Source organism: Oenanthe melanoleuca, chromosome 4 (genome assembly GCF_029582105.1).
Source record: "Oenanthe melanoleuca isolate GR-GAL-2019-014 chromosome 4, OMel1.0, whole genome shotgun sequence".
Taxonomy (NCBI): domain Eukaryota; kingdom Metazoa; phylum Chordata; class Aves; order Passeriformes; family Muscicapidae; genus Oenanthe; species Oenanthe melanoleuca.
The window spans coordinates 18557918-18581233 of record NC_079337.1 but is presented as its reverse complement, the minus strand read 5'-3'; the positions used below and the strand labels follow the sequence as shown (position 1 = coordinate 18581233).

General features: G+C 38.2%; 1 protein-coding gene across 1 annotated transcript in view; it reads right to left on the bottom strand.

Annotated features, from left to right (window-relative positions):
* Positions 1–23316, bottom strand: part of GRID2 (glutamate ionotropic receptor delta type subunit 2) — a 662777-nt gene that overhangs the window by 243192 nt on the left and 396269 nt on the right. Inside the window, exon 4 of the mRNA XM_056490497.1 lies at positions 17153–17358. Coding sequence (XP_056346472.1) covers positions 17153–17358 — 206 coding nt within the window. The remainder of the gene's footprint in view (positions 1–17152; positions 17359–23316) is intronic.

The following is a 23316-nucleotide window of genomic DNA, read 5'->3' as shown; positions in this document are numbered from 1 at the left end:
ACAGAGGAGGGGGGAAACCACAGCAGGCAGGAAATTATGAGAGTGCACATTCCATAAGGAAGTTCTGTAGGTCAAAACCCACTGGGCACATGGATAAAGATGAGAGTGATCCTGCCTTCTGAAAGTTGGTATCTGAAGTGTAAAAACAAGACAGATCATTAAGGCAGATAGACAGAGTGATAGGTAGACATGTGAAAGAGGAACAAAGATGAAAGGGAATATTAGTCACCACAGCAGGCAGTTGTCTCAGCTTAACAGCTGCCTGTAGATTGTCAAGTTAATCATAGGAGAGGTGACAAAGAAGTTTGAAGGAAAGGTCAGAAGCAGGATAATGAATTGGTTTGGTGTGAATCAGTAATGTGCTCTTTCCACGTGCAAGGGAAAACCATGGAAGAAGAGAGGTCGCCCAGAAGAAAGCAGTGAAAAATAATAAATGTGCAAAGCAAACAAGAGCTGACATCTGAACACCATCTAGAACTCAAAAAAAAGCAACAGTCAATAATTCAAAAAAGGGTCTGGGAAAAAGCAAAAGCTTTGTGTTCTACACCACTAAAAAGGCAGACTCAAGAGCAGAGAGAGCAACAAGCTAGCAAACAATTTTTCATCAGGATTTTGACTAGCTTCAAGCTGGGTGAGATTGTATTTATCAAGAGCAGAGAAAGATTTTGCAATTACAACACATTGTAGCTATGCACCTTTTATTAAGAAAGTCTGCACCTGAAAGTTACTTCCTAAACAGAATCAGCTATTTTAAAATGCTGGGCAGGTGTGAAGATCCTGAGAAAACAGAAAATTGAGCAATAAGGGATGGATGAGAAAATAGCAGCTTGGCCAGAATAATTATACAAATAAAGGTTAAAACTTGCCTAAGTTTAGGTGATTAGACATTGAACAGATGTCTGAAGGACAGGGAGCACATTTAAGTTGCATGAAAATCCAGAAAGAACAATCAGCAGTCATTAGCACAGAGCAGATTCTGAATTTATGTTCCCAAACATAATTTTCCAGAATTAGAGAAGACAGCAGGAAATAATTACACCCAAATGCAAATCACCAGCATTGCTACTGTGAGAGTCATCCACAGGATGAAGGCTTGGGTAAGAACTATCCAATTGATAAACTTACCATTGCAACCAGTTTCTCTTGTCAGAGACAAGAATTTACTGATGTTGATAAATTTTGTTGACTAGTAACTATTGCCATGAAAATATTAATAAGAACTTCCCTTTCCATCCTATATTATCCTGTAAGGAGGAGATGATGTGACTATATATTTATACCCTTGTCACCACTTTGTCAACCCATGGGAATTACCAGTATGGCAAAACATAATACATACCACCAATATAGAGAAATTGAAATATCTTTGTGCAGAATGTGCACAAATGTGACAGAAAAATTAAATGCTACATTTTCATCAAAATATATTAACAGCAATGGCTTGTGTCAAGCAAATCCACCCTATAGTGATCATGGATAAAAGCTCCTTGAAAAAATAAACACCAGTAGGAAAAACAGTTAAAACTCATACAAAAAGAAAGAGTGAAGCGTTTTTGTGGGAAAAAAAAGCCCCCACTAATTGGGTAAAAGTAGAAAAATGCTGTTGATTTTCACAAATATTCTTTGGTGTGAAAAATGGTCTTGTGAAAAACATCTCATGCTCTATTTGTCTTAAATTAATCATGTGTCTTCTGCTTCAGAGTAAACTATCACCACTAAGTGCTGCATTTTCTGAAAATCTGGTATTTTTGTATATCACATAATGTTAAATCAAAAACTGCAAAAACGATCAGGACAAGAAGTGAAACCCCTGAGCAAGAAGAGGTGCCAGACTAAGTAAACTGCAGAATGAGCTTAAGTCAGCATGGATGGAAAAGGAGAAGCAGACTGCAATTGAAATAAACTATGAATTGTGAGGAGGTTATGGGGTTCTATGTCTTAATTTGGGGAAGATGAAAACAAACATCAAATTTTAGATGGGAACAAAGAAAACCAAAAATTTTCAAGCAACCAGAAGCTAAAAGTTCGAGTTTAGCATTACTGAGTGCAGTAGGTGTGACTGCCTCAAGCAAGCAGGAAATGTGCACAGAAACCAAAAAGCTCATAATCTTCAAATCCTAAGCACTTTGACTTGCAGTCAGATTGATTGAACTGCATACAAAATTAAAGAAAAAATAAACTAAGTGAAAGTAAAGGAAGAAGGGCATCTTAAGTCATCAAAGCATTAACTCCTGGCAAGGTTAAAAAACCCCAAACTACGAATGGGACTTTGTGTGAGCACCAGATCATCATATAAATGATGAGAATCTGACTCAGCCACCCCATGAAAACCACTCTGTCCTGATGAAGAATGTTTTTGTCAGACACAGAGTGAGTGGGAGTTGCATGCAGATTTTCCCTCTGCCAGTGTGTGATGGCCCCCACAGAGAGAGAGCTGCTGGCTGGGATCCACATGAGCACCAGCAACATGTGGAGGGAAGGCAGCAATGTGCAGAGAGGGATCCATCCACAGCATCAGGGACTCCTGCAGAATCACTTCAGACTGAGAGGCTGCAAATGATGCCACTGTTAAGAGACAAAGACAAATAAACCACCTAGAGCTTTACAAACTCTATAGTCCTAAGAGGGCAACAAAAAACTTATTTGAAAGGAGCAAGACCATAGCCACAGCATATGTGTGGTCTCATGGCAATCTTACAAAGACAACAGGGCAAGATGGATGAAATGATGCCTCTAATTTTAAGTAAAAATTGATATGCAGGGCATCTTGAGGATCTTGCTTAACGGAATATTTACCAGGCTAGATATGAAAGGAATTTCATAAAATATCATGATAAAAAGAAAATCAGTATACTACACTTACCATTAAAAAAAAAAAAAAAAAAAGAGGTAAATATATACAGAGGAACAGGCAAAAGAATAAAATGCTTTTAAGTGGAAAGTCCATGAGCTGTATTGAAGTATAAAGTACATCAAGTGAATGCAAGCCAACTGTGGAAATACATTTATATTGAATCTTTTCACTTTATTTGATCCTCAAGTATCATTAATTTTCCTTGGTATTCATTGACTCTTTCCACTTTCTCAATTCTTTCTGCATCAGAGTAGCACAAGCAGAAAAGCAGCATTTCTCATCAAGTTATATTACTTGTAATTCCTGTGAGGGGATGCATATTTGTACCAGGCTAAAAATTGTATTTCTTACCCTACACTACATATTGGTATCTTTCAACTCAACAAATTTAATCCTGTCGAATTTATTTCACAATCTAAACAAAATATTTGTCAGAACTGAGAGCAGCTCTAGTGCTTTCTCCCAGGGGAATTCTAGGTCTCTCTTCCTCTTATCCCAAGTGAATGCATTATGCCCTTGAGAAATAACCCTTTTCCCTACTTTTTATACATACATTAGAAGAATCAAAAACCTTGAGAATGTGCACCTTTTTAGTATTGTACAAACACAACAAAACATTCCTTGAGCAAACAGTAGCAGCTATACCTCAGGGAAAGTCACTGCACTGACAGACAATACACTGTAAAGCCCCTGATTTAACTTCTTGATATAACCAGGATAGTGAACAGACATGGCAAATTCTAATTTTAAATCAAATGAAATCACTTCACTTCATATTTTCTCAATACTGTTTTCTGAAAATAAATACCAAGTCTGCCTCAAATCTTCATCTCCATAAGCAATGGCAAAGCTAGGGAATCCAGTCTGAGCAGTTTTGTCTGCTCACACAGCTCAGGTGTGCTCAGACAGCTGTGATGGGGAAGTGGCAGTATATTATGGGTTCTCTCACCCTGTTCTGCCTCCTCCCTTGTTCAGTGTGCCCTTCAGCCTGCATGAGCCTGAGGACAGCACTCAGCTCTGTCCTCTCTGAGCTCTGGCTTGACTCTGTTCGGATTCACTGCTGCAAGCCTCATCAGCATCCTCAGTGATGGCAGGTTGGAATCCACCTTCTAAACAGAATTAAAATGGAGATTGATTAAGTGGACAGTGAAAAAGTACTTTCAGCTCAAACTCAGCAGTATGGATACCTAAACTCCTTCCCAGCAGAGATGTTCTCTCTGTGCTGGAAGACCCATGACCACAATCCAACAGGCTGAAATGCAAAGAGCTTGGCTTGGAAGTAAATTTGAAAGCTAGTCAGGAGAAAAGCAGAATGAAAAGAAAGGTCACGTAGCTCTACAGAGGATGTAGATGTTTGAAAATCTGGTTTTATTCCAACTTGGAATGAAGTGCAAGAGCTTAGAAATTCTCTGAAATATGTTTTGGAGTCCAGGCCCTCAGGTAACCTGCCTGCCTGTCTCAGAAGCAGAGACCACAAGAAAATTGAACATTTTTGATGGAAAAAAAAATCTCTTAGTTGGCTTCAGTCAGGATCTGATATATTAAAGTCAATGAAGTTTTACCAACATTTAAGTAATTTACAGAATAGAAACCACAGGCTTTATTCTTTAAATACTGATTCCAACAGCAGCATGATTCTGAATACTGGCCTGATTTCTGTTCTACAAGCATGATTTTTGTTAAATTTTTCTTTGTGTTAGATAAATATGTATGAAATAGTATATAAATAAAACATGGTTTTATTATATAACTATTAATTTCTTCCCCTAAAATTAAGGCAAAATATTTTTAAAAAAATAAAAATCAAAGAAGTATAAATCAGACCCACATTTACATCACTACTGTGAGAGTGAACTAAAGAATTAACAGGGGATATGAAACAGCTATTCTGTAGACCCAACAGCCACTCTCTCCTGAGAGAGGAAAATTTCAATACAACATGCATCTCCAGGAAATTAAAATGTTTTAAGGATATTGCACATGAAAAGCTTTCATTTCTCAGAGCATCTAAGAAAGCCAAGCATATTATTTTTGCAGGTCTCTGTTTAAATTAGAGTTTATGGGAAGGTACTTTCATCATTGCTTAATTGAATCTGGAGAAAACTTGAATCATCCACTTCCCTTTTTCCTTCCTCTACATTCCCCCAGCAAACTCAGTTCTTGTTCAATACAAAAAAGGTGAATAATAGATGTAATAATCTATGTAAATTTTTCCACTGTAAGTCCCATGAAGAAATGTCCATCCCATGATGAGAATCAGTCTACTGCCCCAAGTTTGGACCCTGCCTGAAGGCTTCTTGTGGCCTGTCTCCAACTACCTAAGGATGGGTTAAAAGGAGCCCTTGCTCTTGGTGCCATATAACTAAATGAATAACTTTTTGCAAAGCACTCTTTAAGGCAACTTCATTTACTGAATTCTTAAAGCAGGTTGACAAAAATCTATCTTTAAATTTAATCTCCTTTGAATTTCTGTCCATCTAACCCCCAAGCAATACTGGCTCGAAAGCCAGATAAAGAACAAGAGACCAAACAAAACATTACTTTCATCTTTTAACATAACATCTTTCTAATTTTCTTTTCCTCCTCTAATGTTCATGTGTAGAGTCTATTTCTCAAATTAATTTGTGCTGACAGCATAAACTCCTACTGCTCCTTGTTGAACATGACAAAGAATTGTTTCACTGTGAGGGTGGCTGAACACTGGAATAGGTTGCCTGGAGAGGTTGTGGAGTCTCCCTCTCCACAGATAGTCAACAGCCATCTGGGCACAATCCTGAATAATGGGTCTAATGGACTCTGACTGAGCAGGGAGGTTGGGCTAGACAACCTCTAGTGGTTCCTTCCAACCTGGTCCATTCTGTCATTCTTTATTTGCTCTGAAATACAAGACTTTCTGTAAGATCAAATTATTTATCTATCTAGAACCAAATGTTGATTCCTTTCCTCAGCAATTCACAGAATGGTTTGGGTTGGAAGGGACCTTAAAGACCATCTGGTTCCAATCCCCTGCCATGGGCGGGGACACTTTTCACTGGACCAAGCTGCTCAGAGCCCCATCCTGCCTGGCTTTGAACACTTCCAAGGATGGGGCATCCACAGCTGGATGTGGCCCACCCTGGGCTCTGAATGCACATGGCTGGGTCAAGTCCCACCTCTCATCCTTCAGCACCCCCAAGACCTTCTCAGCACCACTGCAAGAAGAGAAAAAAATAAGCAAAGCCCCAAGGATGCATAGGGCTCTTATTCAAAGAGAGGAACCTTGCTGTGGATGACACAGGAAACCAGTAGAAAACATGTTTTTACAGACTCAAAGTGATACTTTGCACCTATTCTCACAATCAGCAGAAACAGCTGTTACTTCCATTTATAGAAATTCTGAGATGAACCTCAGCACGATTTAATATTCCATTTGAAATAGGAACATCCGGTACAAAAAAATCTTTAAAAATTAGTTATAAATACGATAAATACCAGAAGTCCTAACTAGGGAAAAATTATGTGGGGAGGTAAGAAATTTATAATGTGTAAATCTAAAATTAGCTCTTGACATCAGCAGTCTCCAACTCCTGTTGAAAGTCTGTAGAAACCATAAAATCAGTTATGGTTGGCTAAGTGCTTCCAAAATAGAATAAATTATCTTTAAAAATTCTTCAAAAATATTACTGCTGATTATGAAGTGTCTACAAAAGTAACCTGAATCAAGTACCCATCATTGTAGCCATTGTTTCTAATGGTGGACTAAGCATTTTTATTAATCTGCTGTTGATCTCTCTACAGATAATTATGAAATCTGGTTGAACAAATGTTAAAGGAAAGAATTCATTTTGATACAAGGATTAAAAGTATATGTGGCAAAAGCATTATAGTCATGATAAAACTACCACACACAAAACTGATAAAAGGAGAGAAACATGGGAGACCTTGCTCAGCAAAATTTCACAAGAAAACTCCCAGCAAACTCTGTGAGAGGAGGGATAGTGTATAAACTTTGACCTTTACTTCACACAAACTAATGAGAACTTCTTCAGTGTCACAGGGACACTATCAGAGTAGAAGAAATGAGGGCTATTAGTTTTCATATCAGTTTAACTAAAGGACAAAACGAATTATATAATAATTGATTGTGAGTAAATTCACTGTGTTTTGGGGTTAGAAATGTTCAACACTGGATTTTCATGGTAGCTAGGAAATCAGTTATATTATCTGGAAGCCAAGGTAAGCTAATGCACCTCCATTTTCTGGTGAGAAGGAAGGAGGCAGAACAGTTCTGCCAATCAGGCAACATAGCTTTGGAGAAAGAATTGGATTAGAAATAGTTTTGTCAGATCTTATTTCCACTATAAGCTAATCCTCTCTAGCTGTCATTTTATTTCAAAGAGACACTCATCCCATGGCAGTCAATTGCATATTAGTTTTGCAGATGTTCAGAGTGGGCTTTTTATAACACTTACAAGAATCAGCCACCTTTAGTTATGTAGAAAATGCACACTTTAATACACTGACTGTCTCTACCAATGTATATGTAATAGCTTTGTGGCATTAATGTGCTTGCCTGCTTGATTTTTTTTTAAAATTTATTTACTCTGTTTGGCTGGTTGAAGCAATTTACTCTCCTTGGGAAAACATTTGTCTCTCAAGAGGAACACAACAGAGATGTTTATAGTGAGGCTATAAAAACAGGGAGGAAGGATAAGCAGTAACCAAGACTATCACATCCAATTAAAATTGCTGGTATGACAACAGGAGAATATAATTAAGTATGATAGCAATTTAAGAAAGCAGAACAAAGAATAGCCAACACAAATTGAAGAAGAAAAGAATTATTACATCTTTGAAGATCATGGGAGGTCAGCCCCTCAGTTATTTGTTTTAGTCCAGAAACAGCATACCCAGCAAGATTCCAAAGAAGAGGATGTCAATTACTGAGTTTTTGAAAGCCATGTAGAGAAACAGAAAGTAATTATAGGAAAGCATAACCAAACAGTTGTTTGCACAACAGCAAATATTATGAGATTCTCAAAGTACATAATATATCTTCTACTCAGTACTTAATCACTAAAGCTCCCCTCTTCTCTCAACTACACTAGCAGTTTAACTATTGCTTTCAATACAAAATACTGGTCATAGCTTACACACAGTACATATCGGATTTCTTCCTTATTTGATTATATTGCAAGGAAAAAAAAATATTATATAACTACCCAAAGTCTGATAGCATAAATATTTGTACTGACAACAACACATCAATGAGAGTCTTGAATGTATGTTTTATCAACAAAATAAGTTTTGTTTTTTATAAAAATAAATAATGCACTACAACTTTTGTTGCTGTCACTAGAGAGGTAGACCTGGTACAGATCTCATAATTGTGCTACAGTGTGACAGGATAGAAGCCAGCACCATGTGAACATCTATCTGTAATACAGGCCACACCACTAAACAGCATACAGCAGAATGGGGAAAATACTGAAAGAATGAAAATGCAGAGAAAATCTGTATGCTGTAAATCACACAAGTGCTCTGGTACATATTGGCTCTGTGGCACACTGCAGTGAATGTCTCCTTATGCCACCAACACCACATTGAGGGTGTAAAAGCCTAGAGAACCATGGTACAATTCACAAGGTCTATTGGAATCACCAGACTTGTAGCATCAGTCAGGCTTTTGCCTGACTTTACTCATGTGAGCCATGGCTGATTGAAAGATAAATATATCTATGCTGCTCCTCCTCAGCTGCTGTTATCAGCAACCTTAATCAAAACAAAAACCTCAGCATTCACAGCCAACACAAATGTGCCAGCTGAGCTCCAGACTACTGATATTGAGCCTTACCTTTCAGTAACACAAAGGCACAGACAGCCTCCAGCTCCTGTTCTTCTAAGTGTAGACCCTCTGTGTTGGGATAGATTTCCCAAAGTGTTTTTGCTTCATTTTAAATACCAAAATAAATGACCTTGGCTATACTAAGCGCTGCATTCTGTCCCAAGAATCCCAGTATTGCACTGCAAAACCTCAATTTTACTTTGCCTGAAAACACACAAACAGAAAGAATTGCTTCAGACTGCAGTTTCAGTAATGATGCAAATGACACAAATCCCTTGGAAGCTGACTTATTTTACCACTTTTCTTTTTCATTGTCTTGTAACTAAAATGTTTCATCCTTGAACTTTCACCTTATGGTAAAAAAGTGCATATAAAATCTAAGCCAGCATCACTTTATTCATAGCAAAAAACCCAGTCATTTTCTCATCCAGTCATTCAGCCATCAGCTGAATGGCCTATATTCAAGGATGCAAGAGCATAAAAAGGCAAGGAATTGGACTACACAGTAAACTAAGAGTTTTCTCAGATTTTCATTGAAAGGTAAAATGTAAAATCTTACAAGACCCTTTTTTTGCAGGTTAAAAAAAAGTCAGGAAGACCACTTAAAGGATGGTTCAAGTGGTTCAACACTCTGAACATATTTTCTGAACATCCCTTTACATGAGATTCAGAAGATCGTATTAAATTTAAAAAATCCTTTAAGCCTGTGTTTCAATTTGCAGCTATGAATTATGGGCTTAATACTGAAGAAAGAAGGAAAACAAATACATTTTTCAGATTGTAATTAACAGCAACAACAAATTACAGTGGAGTATACTGAATAAGATTTGTTCCACTGCAAACAATGCTATAGAGAATGGACTCAAAAAAGGCAAATATGCTCTCCAGGAGAGTGCAGGTCTAAAAGCTAAGGTGAGAAAGATGACCTCAAAGATGAGAACATTCAGCTTACTCATAATCAAAATAAAGGAGCAAAGAATCACTGACTGAAAAATCTGATTTTGGCCTCTGAAGACCATCACTCCTAGATAAAATCCAATCAACATACACACTTGTGATAAAATTATAGGAAAAGAAGATAAAAATAGCAGTAGGTTTATACATCTGGTGCCAATTCTTCACTTTCTTCACTGTCCTCTAAAAGAGCACTGCCTGAACAACTCTTGCCTTTAGAGACTTCAGACTTGTATTTTATGTAAATAGGATTGTTTAAAAATTCCCAGTGATAGTGAATAAACTTTCACAAAGAAAATACTGATAATCTCTGAAGCAAATTATGCTGCATCATAAGCATCGTGCATAAATGTGGTAAAGAATTACTCTTTTCAATAATTCATGGGAAAATACCAACCAGCTACCACATTCAGGAGGACACAGGAAATTGTGATGTAGTTATACATGTGAAAACCATTAAGTCACTACTCAGTCTAACTGGAAATCCAACAGGCTTCCCATGAGACCCGGGTATTTCTGCAGCCCGTCATTGGTTCTGTTCAATTGTCAAATTCAACTGAGCAAATCCTTGTGCATCCAATCTCCATTTTACTTTGACAAGAAGAAACTGTTTGGGTAGTAGAGTTAATCTGAAAACATAAAACTTTGTGTGGGTTTCAAGTGGCAGATGAATATGCTTTTATCATTGCAGAAAATGTTTGTATGTACACAAAGGACTGTCACTTTTTAGCTCATATACACTATGCATAGATATTCAGACACACACATAGCAGAAGAAGAAAATCCAGCTTTCCTAAATCCAAATCTGATGTCTGTTCTTGAACATATTTGGGACTGGCAGCCTATGGCACACACACCAAGGCAAACTAACTTTTTGGATTTCTGTAAAGCTTTCAATACTGTCTCACAGTATCCTGGACAAAATGTCCAGCACACAGCTGGATAAAATATCATGGGATGGGCGAGCAACTGGCTCATGGGCTGGGCACAAAGAGTCACAGTGACTGAGCTGACATCAGACTGGTGACTGTCACCAGTGGGGTTCCACAGGGCCCAATCTTAGGCTCTGTGCTCTTCAACACACTTGGACACAGGATTTAAGGGATAGTAACTAAGTTTGCAAAGGGCTCTAAATTGGGAGGAGCTACTGACTCCCTCTGCAGAGGCCCTGCAGAGACCTCAACAAATCACAGGACTGGGCAATCACCAGCCGTGTGAAGCTCAATAAGGGAAGAAAGTGCTGGATTCTGTACCTGGGATGGGGCAGCCCTGGATGTATGGACAGACTGGGGAATGAGATGCTGGAGGCAGGACCGTGGAAAGGGACCTGGGGGTTCTGGTCCATGCAAGCTGAACATGGGTCAGCAGTGCCCTGGCAGCCAGAAGGGACACCTGTGTCCTGGGGGACATCAGGGACAGCATCACCAGCCAGCAAGGGAGAAATAGAAGAATGTGTTAAGCTGTTAGAGAGCACCCAAAGGAGGGCTGTGAAGATCACGAAGGGCCTTGAGGAGAATCTGTATGAGGAGAGACTGAGGTGACTTGGTCTGTTGAGTCTGGAGAAGAGATGAGGGGAGATCTCATTGCAGTTATAGCATCCTCATGGAGGAGCAGGAGGGGCAGACACTGATCTCTGCTCTGTGATGACAGTGACAGGACCTAAGGGAATGGCCTGAAGCTATGTTAGGGAAGGTTTAGGTTGGATATTAGGAAAAGGTTCTCCACCCAGAGGGTGGCTGGACACTGAAACAGGATCCCCATGGAAGTGGTCACAGCACCAGCCTGGCAGAGGACGTGCTTGGGGACAGGGTGTAACTCAGTGTGTCCCACCAGGACCAGAATCTGGACTTGATGATCCTTGTGGGTCCCTTCAGACTCAAGAGATTATGTGAATTTCATTCACATTCAAGTGACTATGTGGATTTGATACTTGTCTGGAGTCTTCTACCTCTCTCTGCTATGTGTCTTTTCTGTCCACACCTGAACAAAAATCACTGCCAATCTGCTCCCATTGGAAACGTATGAATTTTTACTGCAGGTTTCAGTGGAAGTGGCAGGCGGGTGCATCATATTCTTAACTCCTAATTTCAACTTCATTCACTTCACCTCCTATCTGTATATCATGCTTTTGACTAAGGACAGAATAACTTTCCTTATTAATAAAAAGGAATAGAAAAACAAAACGACTAATGTTTGTCCTAGTCTTCTTTAGGATACATGTAAACTAAAAAGTGCAAAGCATCACAGAATTAGATTAAAAAAAAGGGGGGGGAGGGGGAACCCAAAAACAAATTATTAAGTTTCCATGATCTTTGGACACACAAAGGCTGAATCAACCTTTCAGAAAAGTTCAGTAAATTTTCCCAGCTTTCAGTAAATAAGTTGCTTAAAGAAACAAGCCTGGTTAGAGCACTGTGTAACACTTAAGCAAATCCTTGTCATTAGATCTAAAAGATTCACAATTTGCTTCATGATCAGATCTAACACCTGGTACTATGTCACTACATAAAAAACACTCTATTTTTTCAAATATTTACATTTAAAATTAACTGTTATTTTCAACAGAGAGACAACAATCAAATATAACAAAAATCAGGGCATTTACTATCAGGAATAATCTTGTTTCACAGAATAAATGTTACTTCTCGTTGTATTCACAGTAAAGATGAGTAAAAGCACGTTAAAAGTTCAATTACATTGAGGCAATTTAAATTACATTTGCTCCTTAAACACTCTTTCCTTTTTTTTTTTCACTTGCCCACAACATTGCAAGAACTCTTCAGTACTTAATTTATAATCTTCATTCTATTTTCCCTGTATATTTTACCATTTCATTTATATAGAGTTCTTTTATTCATGAATGTAGCAGTGTAGCTTCTTTTCATCCAAGGTAATCTTATTTTAGTACTGTCCCACATTAGCCTGGGATATATAAAAGGAAATTTATTTTCAAAATCATGAGTAGTAGATCATACTAATGCTGAAAGCTACACAATTTTAATTTTCTCTGAAAAAAATATAGAAAAATAAAACAGCAGCTATAGAAGCTAGTGCAATAAACCAAATACATACACCCAGGCCAACATAAAGGACTTATTTGCTGCAACTCTCAGATTTTTGGCAGCAGCTATTTTTTGTTCAATACACCTTTTCAGTAATTATAACCCATTTCTGTCATGCAGATGAGTTCTACTTTTAATAGATGTTTAACAGCAAACATTTCCAGTATCTCCAGCATGCTTGAAGTCTGGACATGATGCAGTTCAGTTACTTCGAGTTTGTTGCAGACTGGAAATTTTACAATAATAAATAGAAAATATTTTCATTTACACAAACCATGCAGTGTAGAGTGACTTGAAGAGTAATACTCTCCAGCCTGGAAAGTGCCAATGCTCACTGCAGATGCCTTGAGGTTCTAAAGCCCCAAGGAGCTTTGTTGGCTTACACATGTTGTCAATGCTCTGGAAATTTTTCTGGCACAGCTAGAAAGTGTTCTCACCTCTCTTGGTAAGAACCCATGCAGCAGAAGCAGGAGAAGGGACCTTGCAAGGGGCAGGAAGACACACAGTCACATCTGCTGAGGTTGCTGGGCTGGTGATCCCTCCTGTGAGGGGAGGCTGGAGGCAGCAGTGCCTTCTTCAGCTCCTACACCAAGACCTTCCAGAACCTGCCTGTCAAAACTCCAGCAAATTCCCTGGCTGATGCTAGGGCTCTTTCACACATAGCTTACTGGATTTTCAATGTGTGAACTTTTCCTCTATAAGTAAATTAATGATATAGCTGCATTGTCCCTCCTTTGTAATTCCTGTTATCACCTCCTGGAGTCACGACACAGCCAAACACATTCACATTTCTGCACTCAAGTGATAAGGTACCTTCCTGAGCTAAACAGAAAAAAATACCCTGAAAGCAGAGATGTACTGACAGCATTTTGGCCCAGTGGAGAACATCTGGCTTGTGTCCTAAAATATTTCTTCCCAAAGTCTTGCTTCTCAAACTTGCATTGTTATCCCCAGGAACTCTGTTGCCACCTGCTTTTCCTGGCTTGATCCTGCTCCTACCAGACTTCTCACACTTGACTTTTGAAGCCCTTGAATTGTGTTGTCACACTTAGCTGGCAAGGACATCTCCTTTAAGGACATCTTATTATTCCCTTGTATGGTTTCTCCTATCTGTCATATTCATCATGTGCAAAAAAAAAAAAATTCCCACCCCAAAAAAATAGAGCAAAAAAGTGACACATGCATCACTGGTGTTATCAGATAGCATAGCAAATTTTGTGCAAGAAAGTGGGATATTTAATAATCAGAAAAGTTTCAGTGGGAACATTTTGCTTCACCTGTGAGACCTGGGCAACTGTTTGAGACTCAAGAAGAATTTCACCACAAAAAAACCCCAAAAAAACCCTCAAAAAACCAACCAAAAAAAAAAAACCAAAAAAAAACAACAACAACAAAAAAAAAAAAAAACCAACAAAAAAAACCAACAAAACAAACAAACAAAAAACAAAATAAATAAAAAACAAACAAACAAACAAAAAAAAAACAAAACAAAAAACAAACAAACAAACAAAAAAAACAAAAAAACCAACCCAGAACAAATCTCTATCCCAGATGTTGCCACAAACTCACCTGTGGAGAGGTCCCAATCTCTGCTAGCTCCCCACCTGTGCACCCCTTAGCCCCTGTGAATTTCCCTCTTTAAGAAGATTTTTTTTCTTCTACTGCTCCATCTCCAGCTCAAAGTAACAAAGGACATTTGGCAATCTGTCTGGCCCCTCCCTCTCACTTTACATTAATCCTTTAGCCAGTAAAGAAAAATGTTGTGATAATTGCTCCTAAAGCTTCCTGCCTTTCCATGCTGTATGGAGGGCAAATTAATACATAGTGTTTAAAGAGAAGGTAGGATTTTATTTCCACAGCCAGTGAAGTGTATTTACTTCCTAATCTCCATTTTATTAAATATTAAATGTACAAGTACAGATCTCTCTCTGCATGCTCTAGAGGTAGATGTGGAGAGAAAGAAGTGCCTAACATAAAAAAGCAATACTGCTTAAAAAAAAAAAAAAAAAAAAAAAAAAAAAGAGAAAAAAAGAAGAAGAAAAATATTTCAAACATAGAATTCCAAAGAGTCTGAAGGAAGATAAATCCTACACAAGCAAACTCCAGTTTACAGACTGCTTATTTACACAGGGCAGTGTCTATTTACCCTGGAATAGTTGTTACTTGCATAGTAATCAAGACCACGCTTACTACAGCTGTTGCAGAGTGAATGAACCCTCTTCTCAGCTAAACAATGGCAGGGTTCAGCCAGAACAGTCATCTAAGAAGGGACCAAGCAGCAGAGATTATGTGAGGTCTGGGGAGAGGAGCAGACAGCTGAATCCAGAGAGGCAGCCAAAAGCTTCTGCTGGGCAGAAAAAACCCAAGGGCTTTTCTGTATATGAAGTTTTTTCTTACTCTCTTCGTAAGGTTTACATGCTAAATCCACCAGGTTACACTGAATTTCCCAGCTAGAGTGATCATGCACAAGGCACAGGCTTTGGAATCAGCATGACCATTAAATTGTTTAGGAATATCTTTGTCCATTGGCAGTCCATAGGGATTTATAATTTCTTTGCCCCTGCAATACAGCTGCCCCTATAACACAACTGTTCAAAAGAAGAGTTTTTAATATCCATTACAAAAGAAACCCCTGTAAACTTCTCATGCACAGACTTTTTGTGTTGGAGCTCATTTGTTTAGTTCACTTCCTGTCACCAACACAAATAAGCTATGGCAATAATCACACTTCTATCTGAGTAACTCTTCCTATTAAGAGGCTCCTGGTGTTTACCACTCACATATCATACTCCAAATAAATGCTGCCATCCTGGCAAAAACCTGCAATACAGAGCTGATGTGAGAGTCTTTCTTTGAACCACAGTTGCAGAAGAAGATAATGACCTTCTCTGGCAGATTTACAGATTCCAGAAAAGGAGAAACATTGGAAATCCCTTGTTTTTCAGGAATTTTTTGATGTTTAGTATAGAAAATATTTTGAGGGAGGGGGATTGAGGATTAAGTTTAGTTGATTTTTTGCTGGTCTTTTGAATTTTGGAGTCTTGAGTGGCCAGTTCCAAAGTAAAAACTCCTAAGTAAATTGTTTACTTTCTTGGCAACCCATACATGATAACTTCAAAAGGTGATAATGACTTTGTTACTATGTGTAAAAATAAATGATAAAATATATATTTTTTTTTTTTTAAAGAGTGCTTCTCTGTAAAAACAATGTAGGAGTTTTATTTTGTTGAGTTACAGTAGTTAGAGCCCCCAAGCATGCTTCTTTCAAGTTACAATGTGAAATATCTCATAATTCCTCTTACCAAAAAATAAAACTTGTGACTTGGGTGATGAAAACACCGCAGAACAATCTAAACATGCCTACAAATTGTTAAAACCTTATGAAGCACTACACACATTTAGATAGAGCAGCAGACCCTCATTACTCAGAATTAGCAAGCTTCAAGTGTGTAACAATGACAGTGAAACACACAACCAAAATAAACCAGGAGCAAACAAAATTTTGAAGAAATCAAGAAAGCTGACTTCCAGCTAATGTTCCTAAAAGGCATTCACTTGAGACTGGATAAGCAGTAGTTTTTATGCAGAAGTAGATTTTAAGTTTGAATTTCTCAAGACCCAGGTAATAGCAAAGTAGGGAAGAAAAGCAATGCAAGTTAGAAACAGATCCAAAGAGAAATTATTGAAAACTATATTCCTGTGAAACAAAACAGAGCTTTTTAAGTCTTGGCTGATGGTGAAGAATACACATGCATGCAAAACCACATTTGAAACAGCACAGTGTCATGTAAAAAGAACCATGTCTCTTATTTAAAAAGATTGTACATTTCATAGTTGAATGCAGTATGCAGGTCTTCTGTCTCTAAATCCCTAAGAACCTTTTGAAAATCTGGTCCATATTGCTTGAAAACATGACTTCAGTCTATTATCTCAAATTCTTCATGCAAATCAAATCTCTCATTTCATTACCATACTACTAGTACTCAGTGGCACATAAAAGAACATTACCAACATTATTTTATGTAAAATAAAAAAATTTCAATTTGGTGAACACATTTTATCCACAAATACATATTACATAAATATTTCTCTAAATAATAATAATAATAATAATAATAATAAAAGTTTCAGTTGTGGGGGCCACAATGGCAATATGGTACCTTTGAGCTTCAAACAGAAGCCTCGGGGGTAATTTTTCTGCATATTTCCTAAAAACTTTTGTTCATGCAGGATGTGGTTTTAATTTTTCTCTCTTTAAAAGTACATGCACATTTAGGAATGTGGATAAACACCTTTGCATGCTGATCTTTGAACTGAGAATATTTAAACTTTTACTTGGGACAGCTTACCTGGGTTTCTTTGATTACCATTATAAAGTCAAATAAACTAAATCTTTTGACAGACTGATGTGGTCTTGGTCATGAAAACAAGAAGAGAACCTGTCATGAAAATGCATACCTCTGTCAGGAATGACTTGGCTGTGGAAGGGTTCATGATGAGGATGGCCCGTCTCAGGGTATCCCGGTAGCGGTTCAGTTCCTCTATCCTCAGCGTGGCAAAGAGCCCTGTGATCATTTTATTGATGTTGTTTTCTACTTTCTGTAATGCTACATCCATTCCCTGTTGAGATACTTTGTCTAGAAATTCTTGTATTCCACGGATATCTGGAAAAAGCAGAAGGCAAACAAGACGTTAATTGGGAAGTGGAAAAAAAGACACAAGTGACTGTTCAATTTATCTCACAGAAACATTTTTTCAGTTAGATCCCTACAGGCTTTCCCTTAATATTCATTAAACCTCCTCCTGGGCTATGCTCACTGCATTTCTTAAAGTACTAAAACAGGAGAAAGAATGGCTGCACAACAGCTACTGTCCAAAACAGCCATTAGAAAACAAACCTACAAACACTTTTAGCAATTTTCCTAATTTGGCCACTCAACCATCACACTTGGTCCTAGTCTCTCTTAAAGGACTTTCACACTAAAATCCATACAAGGCACTGAGACCATCATGCACAATTCTTCCTTCAAGCAAGAGTTGTTGGAGGGCAACTGAGGATGAGAAAGGCAGGGAACAGATGGTTTTCTTTTGTGAAACTCAAAACTGTGCTATCCGTGCTATGTAGCTTCATGTATCGAAGTGAAGCTTGGGCTGTTCACTCATTAAAAAGTCTTAACATTGTTCTAAACTTCAGAACAACTTATTTCCTTCAGAAACAAACCAGAAGCCAGATGTACAGTTGTTGCAATGATTCTGCCTGCCCTCATCTGATACCACTGGCTGAGTTTAGTAAATTCTGCCCAGCAAATTGCTCCTGTGGAGCTTTTGGGAACTCTGGGCAAGTCTCTCTTAAGAATGACTTAGAAAGGAAGACTTGATCAGCAAAATGTCAACTACCTAATTTTTAGTATATTTACAGTCTACCAAACTGAAATGTCTGGGTACTCTTCACATTGTTATGCTCCTCTATCTGGCCCAGCCTTTGGAAGGGCTTTTTCCAGCATGCTTGACTTTTTCTTTCCCTTTGCTCTTTTGAATGATTTTAACTAAAACCCCAAACTCTATGCTTAAAATTTAAAATCATTGAATGATTTCACAATTCAGATCAGGGCCTTCTGGACCTGAGGAAAATCCCTTCAGCCTCCCTGAGTCCTTGCTATCTGACCCCTAGTCACCATGGCAGACTCTCAATCTGTTTGCAGGAGCCACCAGTTCCCTATCACGACTTTTCCCTCCAGCAGTCACTCTGACCTGCTGTCCAGGGGACACTCAGCCTTCCTTCCCTACTGGCATGCAAGCCTCTCACACACCCAGCTGCTCTCAGGGAGAAAGAAACAGCCCTAGAGTCACCACAACAGACATTAGCTGAAACACACACTGTGAGAAAAAGCAAGGAAATCAGTAACCACACATAAACACCAATTTTGGAAGAAATTTTCTTCAGAAATTAAAGGTTCCTCAGGTTTAGGAGGGCATTTGTGGTTAAAATCACCAGAAAATATTTCTCCCATTAGAATACTCAATGTGGTCTCTCCTAGATGCATATTCTTAGACCCAGTCTCTGAGGGAATACAGTTCCTTCTTTGCTTGTCTCAATCACTCCTTTTCCAGGGGAATGGTCAGACCTGAATCTACAGATGTCTACATGAGACATAATTGAGAAAGCTTCCAATTAGACTTACTTGGCTACTCAGATCTTTCATCCTGACCTACCAACTTCCCCTGATCTTTCTATGGGGGGTGCCACAAACAGCAGTATTAGGAAAAGAAAGTTCAGTCTGCACAGGAGAAAAAATGCTCTGCCTGCCTCACCAGCAGTGATCAACTAGAGAATAATACAGACAGCCATCCTCCTCCAGCACCACTTTACTGAGATGCTTCAAATTATGAAGAAATAGCCAAGCTGTAGCTTATAATCAAACTGTACACAAGAATAATTCAGCAGGGCTAGTCCTGGAAGTCTGTCACAAACAGCAAGCTGGGTCTTCTGTCTAGAGCTCCAAAATACCATGAACTGGAAAGAAATGGTATTTTAGGCATTCAGGCTATTTTAGACATTCATCACCAAAACCTCACTCTCCAGACACTGCCTAAATATCAGTATTACTAAACACTTGTAGGATAGTTTAACTATGAAGAAAATACATGCCTACCCTAAAAATAAAGCTCCATAAGAGAATCAGATACTAATTACAGCTTCTATTTAATATCTAAATCAGGAAAATTAGATTCAATCTAATCAGAGATGTTAGAAATTTTTGGCACTTTAAATACCAACAAGATTATTTGAAGTGCTACAAATATGTCTAGTTTTATGCAAATGATAAAATAACATCTTTCTACTTTAACCCCTTCATTCTAAAGTTCCTGTGGCTCACACACTGAGAATTACTCAGGATCCAGACTAAGTAAATCATATAATGGCTAAAACTGACTAGTTGAAGTCAAAACCATTGAAGCACAAGGAACACATGTAGATGGGATCTAAATATGTTATCAAAATACCAGGAAGAAAATTTACTTAGGCTATGAAAACCTTTTTAAATACTTAAATTCCATCTCATAAATCCATATATTTTCTGACACCAGAACAGGATGAGCAGGAGCCACCAAAGTTTCATTGGTCCTTCTTCAAAACAAGAACATAATTTCACTTGACCTGAATTTATAAACACACTGCAGTTATTGAAGTCTGCATGATCTGTGTTGACCCAGAAGCCAGATTATAGGACCAAATTATTTTCTTTGCCATGAAGATCTGCATATAAACAATGGAACAATTATATTGAATCTTCACTAAATGATGGGATAAAAGAGATCCAGTATTGTTTTCTACATTTATTAGGTGACTTTGTCAATCATATTGCATCTGTATGATATGCTATTAGGAAAACACCATCATTCTAATACAAAATGTACCAAACTAAGATTCCTACTTCTTATTTATTACTTCTGTCTTTGGCATTGGTACAACACAGAGACATGGGCAGGAAATAAATACAGACTCTGGTTATACCTCAGCTTACCCAGTAGCAGAATGGAGGTATTGGTGGAGCTCACCTGCTGCTGTGAAACAGCAGAAAGCACATGAAAACACCCTGCAATTTAACTGCTATTTAAATCACCATGGTACTTCCAATATTTCAGCAGCAAGTCAGCAGCAATGATCATATTCAAAGCACATGCCAAAGAACAGATGCTGCCCCTGAATGGGCAGCATTATCTTTCCTGCGTGGATTGTCTGAAAGTGGCACATATCCACACTGAACTGTGGAATCATCTTTCTAATAGACAAACTCCTTCTACAAAAAAATCTGGCAAGCAACCTGTGGCACAGATGGTTTTGCTAAGGAGACACAAGACTGTTCATGTCTGGAACACAGGTGTTTCTTGCCCTGAATTTGCTAGCCAACCAACCTGTTGCCCAGCCAGAAGTCACATTTCTACTTTCTATTTAAATCAGATGAGTCACAGTCATTGCCAGAAATGCAGAAGAGTTTCTCCATTATCACCAGTTTTAATTATCTTCCTTAGTGATCAAAGCCAAAGTTAGCACATAGAGACAGATCAATGCTAAAGCAAAAGTTGCTATCTCCTCTCCCAGCTCAATGCCACTATAATTTAGTATTAAATTTCCTGTTTTTTACTGGAGCCATCACTTCCAGTCTACACACATGTGCACAAGAACAGAGAACTCCTCTAGGAGTTCTCCTCTAGAACACCTTTAGGGTTAAACCAGGCTGGAAATTTAAAAGAAGCATTACCAAACATTCTCCTGATAACCCAAACTGCTCAATTTAAGAGACTGAGAAGTTGGCTTGGAAATGCTAATAAACCAAGCAAGCAAAATTTGTCAAGGCCTCTGTTGGAAATGTCTTTCCCTGGCAGACATAACCATGCCACAAGGCAGAGGTCTACAGGGAGGTCCATGGTCTGCACTGGGGTGCACAGCAGGTCTGACACTGCAGCACAGCTGGGGCACACATGCAGAGCATCCTGCAGAGCATAGCTCAAGGCCCAGAGCCTGTGAAGCTCTGCAGACCTAGCTGATATATTCAATTGCAGGTACTCAATATAACACTGCTCCAGCTGGGATCTCAATTCAGGTGACAGCTTCACCAAACTTGTCATTACTGTGTCAGCTACTATAGATTCTGACCTAAGAAAGAATTTAGGAAACGAAGTGTAAACTCACACACCTTCTTCTCACTGAACAATACTTTTGATACTGAAGAAAGCAAAAGAAACAGGTATCTTAAATACAGAGCATCTCAGAGAAAAGTGTCCCTCACAGACTATGGGTCTACATCTTCATCCTGGCAGGAACATTCAGAACTCACCTAAAACAAACCATAAGAACCATTTAATGGAAAAGCTCAGGCACTGGTGTGACTTGTGGGGCTGCTCAGAGCAGGGCCAGGACTGGCACTTTAATGAGCCTGTGGGTCCCCTCTAGCTCACAAGATTCTATGATTCTTGCACAAGGGCTTTTTTAAAACCATGGGACCAGATCTCATCTCAATTTTCTTTCTGGCTGCCCATAACTTTCCTTTGCCATCTCTTTTTTTATATGGAGGGAGCAAGTCCTCCAGTCCATCTTGGAGAAAACCTAATAATCAGGGCATCCTAGAATAAAATATGCTGGTTTTCAGGCATCTCATATAGGAATGCCAAGATGCATATGCAGTGAAGATTTTATAAGCTGAATAAAATGAAGAGAAAATATTAAATAACTCATAAGCTCAGTACTTCTTCCACCCTTATTAAAAAGAAACATCTACAAGTAGAAGCAAAGTTCATAAAAAAAATTCAGATCACACTATTATCAGGAGATGAGAAAGATGGCACTATTCACTAATGGTAATAAATTAATCCATCCACCTGTATCATTGTGTTCCACCTAAATTACAAGGCACTCACTGTGCACTTTGCTTGTCTCAAGCCTGGCTTACAGTCATTAGCTCATCCTCCCTCTGATGGCATTTCAGATCTGAGAACATTCTCCTCAGAGTATCTGGCTGATAAATACCAACTGATTCAGCTGCAGTGGTAAAGGTGAATGTGCTTGTCATAAATATTCACTGGCTGATTTGCACAAAAAAACCACTTTATTTGTACAGATGATGAGAAAAGCCATTGCATAGCAAACAACACTGCTCAAATTCTTACCAAGAACAGCTTTACAACCCTGCCACAGTGATTCTTCCTTCCATGGAGCTGGCTAACATGACATTAACTGTGGAAATGCACTGTACACAAGGGAGCTGTGCAGCTTCAGCTGGACTCTGATGTGCCCCTGCTCTGTGCAAAAGTGTTTGTGCAAAGTGTTTGCATTCCTGTGTTCATCTCTATTAACATGGTTAACATCCAGACTGAGGAAAACAACAATTTAGCAGGATGATTCAGTAACTGTCCTTCATTTTAGTTTCATAGCAGTGGGATTCCCTCTCAATAATCATTTTATATGTAATCTGTTGAATCTCCAAACTAAAATAAAAATAAAATATAAATCATTACAACTCTTTCATATTACCACTTGGGAACTAAGGACCAGGTACCTGAGCAATTTCTGGATGATCTAACTTCAGAGAATATAGCAGTAGTTCAAACTCATGACAAGTAAATTCAAGCCCAAATGTTTAATTACATACAAAATCTCATTTATAATACCAGAATTTCTGCAGCCTAAGAAATGGGGATATATCTTGGGAGAAACTGAATATTTGTAAATGGTACAAATGACTGGGGTCTTTTCCTCCCTTGTTTACAATTTTCTGAAATTTTGCACATAAAAAAGAAGCCAACAAATTGTCTCCAAATTTTTAGTAACACTGAACAGAGAAAAATGAAAAAAAGACACTTGTATTTTTTACATATTGCAAAATATACACTTGTATATTTTTTAAGATATTTCAGTTTCAAATTCAAATATAAGTAGGTGATTTCAACTATTTTGGCACTAGTGAAATGTCTATCTAGTCGCTATTTTAAAGGTTCATTCAAATGCCATTTACATTAGCTACTTTTGTGTCACATTATCAGTTATTAGAAATTATCCTTTAAATAAGCAAAAACAATACAGATAGTCTTGAGCAGTTGAATCAGTGTCAGGGAAAGATACC